Source organism: Micropterus dolomieu, linkage group LG03 (genome assembly GCF_021292245.1).
Source record: "Micropterus dolomieu isolate WLL.071019.BEF.003 ecotype Adirondacks linkage group LG03, ASM2129224v1, whole genome shotgun sequence".
Lineage (NCBI taxonomy): Eukaryota > Metazoa > Chordata > Actinopteri > Centrarchiformes > Centrarchidae > Micropterus > Micropterus dolomieu.
Genome location: NC_060152.1, coordinates 8,102,353 through 8,115,853, shown reverse-complemented (window position 1 = coordinate 8,115,853; position 13,501 = coordinate 8,102,353). Strand labels below are relative to the sequence as shown.

General features: G+C 38.5%; 1 protein-coding gene and 1 long non-coding RNA gene across 3 annotated transcripts in view; one reads left to right on the top strand and one right to left on the bottom strand.

Moving 5' to 3' along the window:
* The window catches only part of LOC123968499 (multiple epidermal growth factor-like domains protein 10), a 52,656-nt gene that overhangs the window by 20,260 nt on the left and 18,895 nt on the right, over positions 1–13,501 (top strand). For both annotated transcript variants that reach the window (XM_046045317.1, XM_046045318.1), the window contains exons 2-4: positions 9,131–9,241; positions 10,484–10,585; positions 10,678–10,778. In XM_046045317.1, coding sequence (XP_045901273.1) covers positions 9,131–9,241; positions 10,484–10,585; positions 10,678–10,778 — 314 coding nt within the window. The remainder of the gene's footprint in view (positions 1–9,130; positions 9,242–10,483; positions 10,586–10,677; positions 10,779–13,501) is intronic.
* Positions 1–13,501, bottom strand: part of LOC123968502 — a 33,144-nt gene that overhangs the window by 6,699 nt on the left and 12,944 nt on the right. The gene's annotated exons all lie outside the window — the stretch shown is intronic.

Sequence of the window (13,501 nt, the reverse complement as noted above, 5' to 3'; positions counted from 1 at the left end):
ACACACACACACACACACACACGCTTATCTAACCATTAGCTTAGCTATTTATCACTACAGGAAAAGGTGTGGTCATTGCACATAGCATCCTCTTGGTTCCTGTCATTTTAAATGTTCTGCTTTCATGTTCACGTAGCTGAAGTTAATTTTTAAGTTGCTAAGTGAAATTTGTTGTCTTCTGCCTTGATGTCTGTTGTTTTTGATGCTTGCTGCATTTTGGGGCTTTGTCAATAAGTATACATTTTACTAATAGATTGCATTTCTTAACATTTATTTTTATTAGCTGCTGCAAGGTGACATGAAGGGACAATGAAGTGAAGTGAAGAAAAGTATAGTGATGTTCAAGGCAGCTAACTGACCTCAGATCTGCTGCCTGATGAAGCTGTACTACTCATAGTCATTGGTTCCCCCTGGAACCTAAACTTGAATGAATACAACGGGAGGACCAGGAAGGGGGGACACACACTGTATCCTGTTTTTCTCAGTTAAATGAAGAATCCCAGACCACAATGCTTGAGACTGCCAGAAGCTGGCCTGACATTGCCGTACAGATGACATAGAGTTGACATGAGGTGATTTCATTAGTTTTTCCATTGCAGCTCCGCTAATTAACAGAGCTTTAAAACGACTTGAACCCAAGGACAGATTGGCAGGCTGCACTGGGCATCTGTCGTTGTATTTAAGAGCCTGTTGGTAAGAAGTCTTTTGTTGAGAAGGATCCAAATGACTTATTCCAATGTTATTACTGGAAACTCTAGCAAAACTGTGGGGCAAATCTGCTGACATAATTATAAGATACAGTTGCAGAGTGAGGGGTCAAATTAAGACAATTTAACTGTCTGAAAAAGAATACTGAGGGAAACAGACTTTGCAAAGTCCAAAGGTGTGCAGTGTTGCTTACAGTTCAAAGGGTCAAACATTCAATGGTTCTAACCTCACTTGCATCAATCTTACAGATAGCAAACACTGTAGAGCTCACTCAGCGAAATTCAGGCTTCCAAGATCTGTGCAAAGCCTCCCCCTTGTCTCTCCCTCGCTAGATCATCCTTTTGTCACGCAACTCCCCTGAGAACCGTCAACTGCATTTGAGCTGCCAAGAGTTTTCCACTCAAAAGCTTTTTCCAGTGTGGGGGTTCAGATTTTGTGGCAGAGTACCACCTTTTACCGTATATGATGGCTTTACTGTAAACAGAGTAAAACGTGTTGATGTAGGCGCTGTGATTTTTCACAGGATAAGGTTCATAATGTGGCAAAATTGATGAACACCATGAAACGTGTGGGAGTGTTTTTCTGGAAAAACTTATTTTCTCACATTACATTTTTGGGTGTGGCATGTCATTGTTTCTCAGAGTCCCCAGTGTGTTGTTAAGGGTCTCTGCCCCCCAAAACCACCCACCCAACATGAGGCATAGCAGCAACTGGGGAGTGTGTGCCAGCCTAACTGCGGTCTAGCAGCCAAACCCGTCCCGTGCACCAAGATGAGGACCCAGATGCAAAGGATTATGGGTTTTATATTCAGTTTACAGTAACTCTGGTTTAATGTGAGGGATAGGGAGGTGGGGGAGAGGGGACTGCGGTCGATGTGTCACATGGAGGACTCTGGCTAATTTATTCCAGTTTCTGTCAGTTTCTGCCCTCTAGTAGTTTTATAGATTTGTTATTCTAAGAGCTGAGCTGTAAGTTTGCGATGCAAACCTTTGGCTCTAGTCTCCTGTTGAGGACATTTTTGATACCCTTGCTGATCACAATCAGAGGGTGATCATTTAAATCTCCTTAAACTGTGATACACACCGCAGCTTTATAGGCCCACTTTTAAGTGTAATGGTGCACAGCAATGCTTTAATCATGTGCATTTTGACCATCTTGTTGCCAGGAAACATTTGAGTTCAGTTTGTCCTTTGGTCTCCCTTTCTTTGTCTGTTGCTGGAAGTTTTTACCAATTTACCATTTTGTGTGCACTGGTTTCCCATTTAATCTTTCATGTCAAGGGCCCCTTAAAGGGCCTGCAGTTAGCTACAGACTCAAGTCTGATATTGAGGAGATTTTACATTGTACAGAGCTCACTTTGGGTGGGCAGAGCACTTGGGAGTAAAATCTGTTACAAAAGCAATGATTCTTCATTTCTGGTCTCTCATTGTTTTAATGGCATAATAATAAAGCTTACCACTCCTTATTCCTCCTGTTGGGAACCACTGGTCAATTAAATCACTCCCTAATGTTCAGCTGTATGCTGATGGGTTAGAGAGTTTTATTATGTATTTTGTGTGTTTATTTAGTCTTTAAAACTGTAATCCAAGGCATTACAAAAACTCAAAAATCTATTCTGATTAATGTAATTTTCCACATTTTTATTTGCACTACTATGATGAAGTTCAGGAAATTGATAACATGTTTAAAATACAATTTTATAAAGAACACCTGCCTTCATTTAAATGGGCTTCCAAGTTTCCAAGTTCAAGTAATCCTTTTAATGTTTTTCAAAACATTTATAATTGAATGCATCTGATTTTTTGCATTATTCAACAATATCCAGTTCCAGTTTTGTTTTCTATTAAATACTCTCTCAATAAGAAACAAGATTTCTTCTCAAACTTTGCATCTATCATTGTCTAGTTAGTCTGTTTTATTTGTGACCTTATTATGAACATTTTTAAACCAGACATTAAACTGTAGTTGGATTCTGGTGCTGATATTCAAGTTATTTATTACCAGGATAGCATGAAACAAGACATAAATTATGTACAGTTTGATTAACACTTCTAAGCCATACAAGTATGCATTGCACCTGCAGGATCATGTGTCATGACTCAAGAGCAGAAAGTCTGCAAGAAAACCTACAGTATTTTCCAATGTTGACTTACTTTGGTACCCTCGTTGACTTTGATTGCCGTTTTAAAGTGCTGCACAGAATAAAGGCATTTAAAAATTTTATGTTATTGATTCTGTAGAAACATGCTGGAGTCTGCAACACCATGAGAAGCTCAGAAACAGCTTTGAAAAAAGAGAAATGAATCTAGAAAATGGAGACAGTTTCTGTGTCTGACTTTGTCATCAGAGCACTTTAACATGAAAATGAACTTGTATTTGGCAGGACTGTCTCTGTTACTCTCTCTTTTATTTTCCCCATGAGTTTCCCTTCCAGTGGGTGACTAATATGTTCTACCTTAATTAGCACTGCAACTGCATAGAAAAGAAGAGACAGAAATCTGACGATAGATTGAAATTAAACAGGTCGATCAGTGCTATGTGCTTTTCTTACAGTTTCACCAGAATAAAAAAACAAAAATGTTATTTTTCTACTGAACTGTTTTTAAACTACTCATAGAAAAAGTTGAGAAATGTACAGTATGATGTACAGTATTTTGGGTCATACCACCACAACGATTGGATGGATTTCCATGAAATCAAGTACAGTTGGGATGTGTATCTTCATCACTGAGGCCGATGCAATATGCATGATGCATTACCATGATCCTATACATTCAAGACACGATTTAACGTCAAGACAGTGCGAGAATGCACTGCGATTCAATGTGATAGAAGGCAATTTGACTCGATGCAAAAGAATATGATGCCATGCAGTGTACTATGGTACCCAGTAGGGATGAAACGGTATGAAAATTTCATATCGCGATTATAGTGACCAAAATTATCATGGTTATCAGTGTTATCTTGGTATTGTAAAAATGTGCCAAAAAATATTAAAATGTACTGATACACACACTGAAACCCTTTCAACAAGTTTTATATTGAAAACTACAAATACAATTGCCATTTTGTTTGCATAAAAAATAAAATAACATATGAAAATCATCTAAGTGTGCATTATCAAGATTTTATATTATATAGGTAATACAATGACCCTGTGGACAATTACATGAAAACAAATAAGTCTTTAGAAGACAGTGATAGTAACTGCAATGAGCCCAAAAACAAAAAAGACATGAGACAGAGGAGTCTGTAACATTTCTAGATATGCTGGTTGGTTGACTAAGCTGCATAACATGTTATCATGTGCAGTGGACGAATACACTCTGCCGACACGCGACGCACACAGCAACAGAACAACGTGTAGCTTTTTTACAAGAGCAGCAACACTGAGAGCTTCAGTTTACACGCCGTTAGCAAGTCAGAGAGACAAACCAAAGCTAAAAGTTAACTCACCCTGCGTTCACTATAAGGTTATTTTCTTCAGTCAAGTTTCCCTCAGCACTCTCATAAAAACTAAAATATGACCGGACTTCAGAGTGACTGAAAAATCTCCACAGCAGTCTTGTCAAGTTATGTGTCACCAAATTATTTGATTTGTAGGAATTCGGAGGAACGTGTAGCTCTTCCTCCTCCAGGTTAATCTCTAATGTGACACGCCTCGGCCTCCGTAGCTGACAAGCATAGGGCCTCTACTAATATATAAATAAATTGGATTTTACAGATGTTCTCATGTTCATCCCAAAATGTTACCAATACACACTTTTTGTAGCTATTAAACAAACATAATATAACAGAATAATTAGTAAACATTAAAAATGCTGTTAGGCGGATTTTGTTACCTTTGGGCAGAACCATGCTAGTTGTTTCCCCCGGCTTCCAGTCTTTATGCTAAGCTAATCTAAACATCTCCAGGCTCCAACTACATATTTGAAAGCATTTCGGGTAGGCTACTTGATGGAAACAATAAACATTGACAGACAAGACAAAAATAATATGTTTTGCATTTTGTGACTTTCAGTTGTAAAAAAATACTATTTTTCCAGTCATATATTTTGTCATTGAAGATTTCTTCAAAATAGTGTTCAAATATTGTCACGACCCATTCTTATGAACCCAATATCATGTATCGTACAGACATGAGTGGAATCAATCAACTAATTTAATACTCAGCAAGAAAGCAAATAAGCTTTATTTCCCAAAACTATTCCCCTGACAGGTTGTTGTTACTTCATGCAATGTGTAATCACATTAGAGAAGGAAGTGGAAGTCTTGTTTCTACATGGGTGTAGCATTTGTCCTGACTGTTTAACAATATGAACATGCAGTCCGATGAGAACACTCACCTGTCAAGAAAATGGCTGTCTTGCATGAAATCGAATCAAAAGTATTTTTTAAGTTCTCAGCATTTATACGTCCAGAAGGGCCCTTGATTGAAACAGAATATGGTAATAACATGGGTACAAGTGTCTAGCGAGATTAATATAAAACCAGTGCATCTGTTTTCATTTGGGCTTTGTTTTCACTGAAGCCCCTGTGCGGTTCTGGAAATAGCATTGCAAGGCCCTAAAACAGCTCACAGCATTCCTCAGTTGGTATCCATGTATGCGTGGGCCAGTGCTTTGGTCCTTGACAGTATGTCAAGAGAAGCTAAGTGAATTAGCAAAATGTCCTCAGATACTAAAAATAGTTTCTCTCTGAACTCGTTTCAGCGTATGGGACTCATTTGATGAGTGTGTGTAATGACTCCAGAACATGAAAACACTTGATCAGTCCTTAAAGCGTTACAAACTGTGTAGTGGGTGTTGGACTGTGCATGTGCATGCATGTGGACACTGTGTGTGTGTGTGTGTGGGTGTGTGGTATTTTGCCTATTTTCTATTGGTTTATAGAGCCACATGAAAGTTTCTTTGCGCTGGATGAGATTGTCTGCTTTATTCATTACAAACAAGACCAAAAATATGTTGGAGCAATCTCTACTATTGTGGTTTTTGACTGATCTTGGTCCAGACTTTACCTCCTTGACCACTGGATGTGAACTGTGGAGGTGTGCATACATTACTGCCAGTTAGCTGTTAGCTAAATGCATCAAAGCTGAATGGAAAAACTGTTCCAATACATCATGCTACTGGTGCTTTTCTGCTGCATAGCCAAGCCTGTCCAAGTGAAAAGGTTCAGGGCTGCAGTCTGGAAAAAGCTCAAAGAAAATAATGATAACTTAGGGCTGAATGTAATGGAGTAGATGGCTATTATGCGAAAAGGAGGAAAGGGGGAGAATCAATCAGTCCACAGTTGTTGTGGAGTTTCGTGAAAAAAACACAATTTTTAGAGTACCTGCCCTCCTTTATTCCACTAAAACGCAGGATTGCTTCCTTGAATCCAATATACAGATGATGATACTACCACCTGGAGCTCCAGAAGTCTACATGCCCCTCCTCCCACTGTAGGTAACCCAAACATGCAATGCAAACTACGGTTGAGCTTGACTTCAAAACAACTCCGTCTGCACTCATAACACTCTCTTTCTCAGCATTTAAGAATTCCCATGCGGTTTGAAGCCTTTCTCTAATGAAGCGCAATTAAAATGAAAAGAAGGTAATGAAAAATATTTACCCCCAGTCCAATGAAGTGGCTGGTGAAGTTGATGACTGCTCTTACTAAAAGCCATATGCCTGTTCTCATAAAATGCTGCTTTTGTGGCACAGATTTCATAGGCGTTAGCATTTGTGCCAGCAAGTGAATTAACTCCTGACAGTTGGTAGAAGAGTAGTAAGAGGCAGTTTATGAGAAGCAGAAGATCTGCGCACTCACAATGGTTTGTGCTCCAGTCCTCACCATGCCAATTCTCCAGCAGTGATAACCAGCCACTGGACGGAGTTAATGTAGATTTAAATCTGTTAAATGAGCTTCTGATTGATTGCAGAGGTGTTAATAGTAGACTGCTTCTACAAACCCATCAATTAATCCTTATTCTGAGGTATCTTATTCTCCAAAGCACTATAAAGAGCTCATTTTGTAAACATACATGAAATGGCTCTGGTGGGAGTTGAACCACTGACCTTGGCAGTATTAGAGGCATGTATTATTCACCAAACCACAGGCAAATCTTTTCCTCACCTCAGGAAATTTCACGAGCACAGTGACTTAAAACGCAAAAATGTGCATGAAAATGAGGGAAATATATTTCTCCACCACAAATACATTACATGACAGTGAAGTGATGCAATGGAAACTACTGCCAGAAAGCAGGGTTAAATCTGTAAATCATAAAGTTTATTTTTTACTGATTTAGTTTATATTACTTAGCTTTATCCTAATTCTTATCAAAGTTTTAGTCACCTAAACTCTTACTAACATTTTCATGTGACAACAGCCAGGTGAAAATGCTCATACAATTCACAAGACACAATCTGCTTTGGCGAATTCATGTTTAATTTTGCAAAAAGTCAAAGGCGAATCTTTGTTTGCATGTGTCAGTATTTAACAGTCTTAAATGCAAATTTGTGCATTGAAAGTGAAATAAATACATTTCTCCACCACAAATCAATGACAGGAAGAAGACAGGGCAAGAAACAGGATGCAGTTTGACAGTGAAGTGAGGCAATCACCTAAACTTAAAGCAGCTATGATATTTTTAGTCAGTCCACCAATTTGGTCCAGACTGAAATATCTTGCTAACAATATTGGATTGCCATAAATGTTTGGACAGACATTCGTGGAGGATGAATCCTCTTGATCATCATCATTCTGTCTTGATTTCTGTAAAATTAATGACATTACTATTAGCCACAGCTGTAGGCCTACTTCAAAATGTTAGCATGCTTGCAGGCTGAGAGACTAAGACAGCAAAGATTGTGAACATTACCTGCTAAAGATCAGCATTTTAGCATTGTAATTGTCACAGAGCACAGTATTTAGCTGAAAGCACAGTTTTGCCTAAGTACAGCCCCACAGAGTCTGTTAGCATGGCTGTAGACTGTTGATAATATTTTGGAAGTAGTTTTAGTTGCCTAAACTTAACTCCATGTGATGACAGCCTGGTAAATACAATACTTAAAAGACAAAAAAAAGTGACATTTCATAAAACTTTGTTATGGAATGACCGACATTTGAACCATAAGAGACATTTGTTTTTGAGATCTGAGATGTTTTTTCATCGAGTCGCTTGACTGTAGATAAAAGTGGCTGCGATGTCACTGTCCCAACATATCAGAAATTGAAACTGTGGTACAATAATTCTGTCAGACGGGACTTGTTGAGAAAACAGAGGCGAACAGGCCTGACCAATCCTATGTCAACATGACGTTCCCTTTATCTAGAAATGCCATTCCCACGATGCTTTTACCAGAGGGCTAACACCACTACCCTGTTGAACTTCTGTTCATGGGATATTTTTAAGGGGGAAAATTGCCTCCCTTTTGCTCCCTGAGAGCCCAACAGGGTCCCCGTGCTGAGGCGCTCTCTTGGGTCGGTGCACTGATCAGATCCAGATGCTGCTGGAGCGTGGAAGGGAACAGCAGAGGAGCATGGAGGCTTCACTGCAGCACAGATTGATAGGAGGTCAGGATGAAGTTGGGAGTCACATTTCTTGACTCTGATCCCCCTTTCATTTTCTTTCTTTCTTATGCACTCACTCTACCCCATCTATTCTGTCTGCTGTCAGGTTGTCTCCTGATGCCTGTGTTTTATGTACCCTGTTGAGACGGTGTGGAGCTCAGCGGGGAGCAGACAGCTTTATGCTTTAAATCTGGTTCTTTGCCTCACCTCTGCTGAGCTTTTAATGAACTCTTTTACAGTTAGAGACTGTTAATCATAACCACAATTTATAGTATAGAGAACTAGTTTTCAATGAATCTTTCTATCTGCCATGGTGTGAAATGGTAATTATAGTAAATGAAAACAAAAATTAATTAATGTAAATCTCTCGCTGAGTGCAGGAATGGAACGTTTTTGTATATTTTCCATCTGTGTGTGCAACATTTTCCACATTATGTTCGCTTCAAAGAGTACAGAGTTATTGCCATGTTTCAAGACTGCTATTTGTCACTTAGTAACAAACTTCAAACTTTTGTTTTAATTTTTGTATTTCAAAATGGTATATGAAAAAATGGGCAGCACCATGTGGTGGATAAAATACTGTTAATAATTTCCAATATAATCAAATACAATTAAACACCCTCAGAAATGATCAAGTTAAAGCATTACTTCTCAGGGATAGCATAAACAAAGCATTAAAACACTTATGTATTTGTTGAACCACATAGCTTTGTTGCATTGTGAAAAAGTTGCTTTTATTGTGTCCCCCGTCTATATTTCCCCACCCTCTAATATAACAGGAAAATGTTTTGGGTCTGTACCATCCTTGTTAAAGTGTTTGGGTTCATGCATCCCTCTGTAAATGTCTGTCCTTTTTCCCCCTCAGGACCATGCAGACTCTGCAGAGCTCGGCTGTCCTTCTGCTTTGTAGCTTCCTGATTGGTCTGAGTTACTCTCTGAACCCAAGAGACCCCAATGTGTGCAGCCTGTGGGAGAGGTGAGGCCTGTTTGACTGTGATAAACAAATAAATGTCACTGTTGTTATATCCAACTGAGCATATTTTCTCATACAGTGTTGCATACATATTGCTGAAGGTTCACTTTATGGTTTTAACAGCATTCATGAGGAAGTTGATCAAGACAGTCTTTTATCAAATAAACTTTTAAGAAATAGAAAACTGCATTTATGTGTGTGCATACTTGCCGTAGTTTTATGATTTCTCAACAAGCAGACTAAGAGAGTGAATATAACTTTTGATGTGACTATGTGTTTTGAATAAAGTCTAAGAGTCCACAGCTTTGCTAGCTCACGATGACAATGCTAGCATGCTGATGTTTAGTAGGTACACAGTAATGTTTATCATGTTCACCATCTTAGTTTAGTGTGTAGGCATGCTAACATTTGCTAATTAGCAAAGTGCAGCTGAGGCTAATGGGAGTGTCATCAGGTTTTCAGGTATTTGGTAATAAACTGAAATACTGGTCAGGTTTAAATTTTGTCCTGATGGTGGCGCTGTAAGGAAAGTCAGTGCTGCATTTAATTTCAAACAATCCAATAGTTGTTGAAACGTGCGTTCGAGAGGACTGCAGCTGACTTTCACCGACTTGATAATCTAACGTAAGCTGCAGGTGACTGCAGGGGCGGGGAATAAAAACAAGGCCGTCAAGTCGGACACATTTTACCTGAGTTAGCTTACTGTGAGCTGAGATCAATGCCTGATCAGCCAAAAGAGATCAGGCAAAAGGTGGTTCCAACTTTGTGCAGCAACTGCAGCCGCCTACAGCTGCCTTGCTCCCGCAAGGTTTTAATGTCATGTGACATTACATGCACTGCGCAGCACCGCGCCGCATGAAGTCAAGAGCACCTATTAACTCAAAACCACAAATGTCAATCTCATGGTGGTGCTAGAAAATGTAATAATTTCCCACAAGTCAAGGTGATGCATTCACATTGCTTGTTTTATTCGACTATCAGTCCAAAAAAAAAAAGCATCAAATCCTCACATTTGAGAAGGGGCTATGACTGTACAAAATGTTGTGGCAATACATCTAATAGTCATAAAGATATTTCAGTCTGGACTAAAGTGGTCAACTGACATTGCCCAGAGCCACTACACCACTAGCATGGCTAAAATATAATCCTACCTTTTCAGGCAAATAACATTGTCCTAAAGTTAAACTAATCTATTTTGTTTCAAATAAACTTTTCTATTTCCTGTGAATGTGTTCTGTTTTTCAGCTTCACCACCTCAGTGAAAGAGTCCTACTCACATCCTTACGACGCTGTGACAGAGGAACCCTGCTCGGACCCTCGGACCTCCTACAGATGCACACGCCACAGGTAGCAGTAGCTTGATGACTCATTTCCTGTTGTGCTGACTTCCTGTTCCTGTTAGTGGAGGGTCAAAGCCTCCTGTTTGACTGTTCTTCCAGGATCACCTACAAGACAGCCTACAGGCAGGCAGTGAAGACAGACTACCGCAAGAGGTACCAGTGCTGTCCAGGCTATTACGAGAGCAGAGACATATGTGTCCGTAAGTAGTTATGGAAACCTTTTAACAATCCACTCGCCTACATACTTATTATGATACTGAGACAGACACTAGGAAGGTTAACAGAGAAGTGAAACAGAGGAGGTGGAGAAGAAAAGATTTGACAAGATTCAATCCAGGCCAGCAGGGAATCATCAGAGTTCAGAGAGGTTTTAATCTATGGTTTTATACACCATCACCACAATAGAACATTGATCCACAGGCCTGAGCTCACTTATAATAAGCACGCAGAGCAATCTTTCTTTTCCCGGTCTAAATGTAGTCAAATCTAAATATATAGATTCTAAAAAATACTGGAATCCACATTAAATGTCCACAAAGTCTTTTATTTGTAGAATATGCACTTCTCCTAGGATGCTAAAAAGCCCCAATTTCCTGAAAAGTACTGAGGACATGAACTGAGTGTCCTCAATGGTAGCTACAGCCCTGGTCCCACCCGTGGCTATTAACACGTGGTCAGTACACACGTCTAAGCCAGACTCAAAACAATATCCATCGTACATTGCAAACTAACGTGTATAAACAGCATTATCAAGCACTACCACAACAAAGGCATTAGCAATATATGAATAATAATATAAATAAGGTTGTAAAAAAAACAAAACATGTGTATATATATATATATATATATATATATATGTATTTTAGCCAGGCCTGAGTCTGTTTGATTGATCTGTATCTGACAAAGTATGTAATAAAATAGATATTGAAAGGGAGCTTTTAACAACACTGTAAATCTTTGGGAGACTGAATCTGATTATTTACTATTTATAGCAGTATTCTGGTTCCATGTAAGCCACAAAATTGATGTGGAAACCCAGTACTGGACAGTATAGCCAGGTGCACATGTGGTGGACCCTACCTAAACAATGATGTTATGTTATGAGTAATACTATTGGCAGTAATCAAAATGGCTGCTTAGGTTGTTTACAAGTTAAACAATGTTAGAAAGAATACAGTCATCACATTTCTCACTCAAATTATTATTACTCGCAGTAAGTTTTGTTTTTTTGTGTTTTTTTCCATGTAATGTTCACATTAAATATAAGTAGCAATGACACTGGAATTACCACAATTATGGGTTCTATTCTAACTGGGGCTTTTCATGCTGAAAATGCACATCATATATGGCTCTACAAACTGGAAACTAAACTTTGTGTTGCTGTCACTCTGAAAACCCTTAATAAACCCATCTTAGTAATTTTCATATTTTCATTTCAGTTCAAGAATTTCACATCATAACTAACCATCTGTTACTGATGAAATCAGAGGTGTGGCAGTGCTGTGTGGGCATGATCCTGAATACTAGCAGATAACTATGGTCGACACTCAGTTTGACTAAAACAACCGGGCCAGTGTGCCTTTATGTAATCAAGTTCCATTAAATATCATGTTCTCCAAAACAAGAGGGCTGTTTAGATGTCAGATCATCCCATCTGGTTAGGTTTTTTGATGAGGATATTTATTTAGTTTTGGTTTGTAAGGTATAAAAAATAAAGCATGACAATGAACAAATTACACTTACACTAATTACTTTTACTCATTGAAATATACAGTGTCTGTATAGAGTTGTGTAATTATTTAATAACAATACCATTTAATTTTTATTAGTTGGGTGTTATTTTGATATACAACTGGGATAGTTATTCTTGACATATCACACTTTGCAACCATCAATATTACAGAATATTTCAATGTATTGTATATGAAGCTTGCATATTTATTTCTTGCAACAAATAAAAATGTAACTTAGAAATGGTACTAAATGAAGAGCTGTTTTAAGCATTTGAGACCCTCTTGATGTTGATTTATCGTACCTATGCTTGTTTCCACCCTATTTGTTATAAGAACTAGGTGCTTTGCGCTGTATCTATAGGTTTTGGTATGATTGTGTCCAAGCATACATGCTATACCAAGGCTTCTTTTAGTAATCTTCAAGTGACGATCTTCATTAGTATGAGTTTTCTTCATCACTAACAAACTGAGCTTTTTATGGGACTTAGGTAATGATAAAACCTCTAACCTCAATGCTAATCTTAACATTAAATAGGCCTACTTTAGCATAAAATGAATTGTCAATTAGTTATGTATCACAATAAACAGGGCAGTATTTATAATTAAAATACGTATTTGAAATATAAAAAGGGATTTTGTCATTTGTATTTGGGTTGATGAAAATGGCTTCATATTTTGTATCAAAATTAGTGTAAATTTTTAATCGCGATTAATCGCATGATTTTCTTGCGATGAATCACATTGTTACACGTATATTGAATAATGAATTCTAAAGTAGTGTAGCGGGGTCGGTGTGTGTGTTCACTCGCACAGACTTCACTCACTTAAAAACTTGAAATGACGTTACAAGTCGCGGTGGATATTTTACAAGCACAGACCAGGTAACGTAAAGCAACATTGAACACAGGGTGCAGATGTTTGTTTCGGCTGTTTGAGTTGTTTGATAGTCTGCGTCATTAACAAGCAAGCGGCTCACCTGCTGCCGTGATAACGGATCGCGGGTGGAAAAGTATGGAAAAAAGATGACTGCATAGTCTGCAGAGGCCTCTCTCCACCGCTTATTTGGTGGGTTATTTGCAGGCTGATTAACATCCCGCCCCTCCTGTGACCCATTGTTTGACTGTATGTGTAGGGGAGAGCGGGGTAAGTTGTCTCGTGTGTAAGTTGTCTCACTGCTCATAACTCCTACA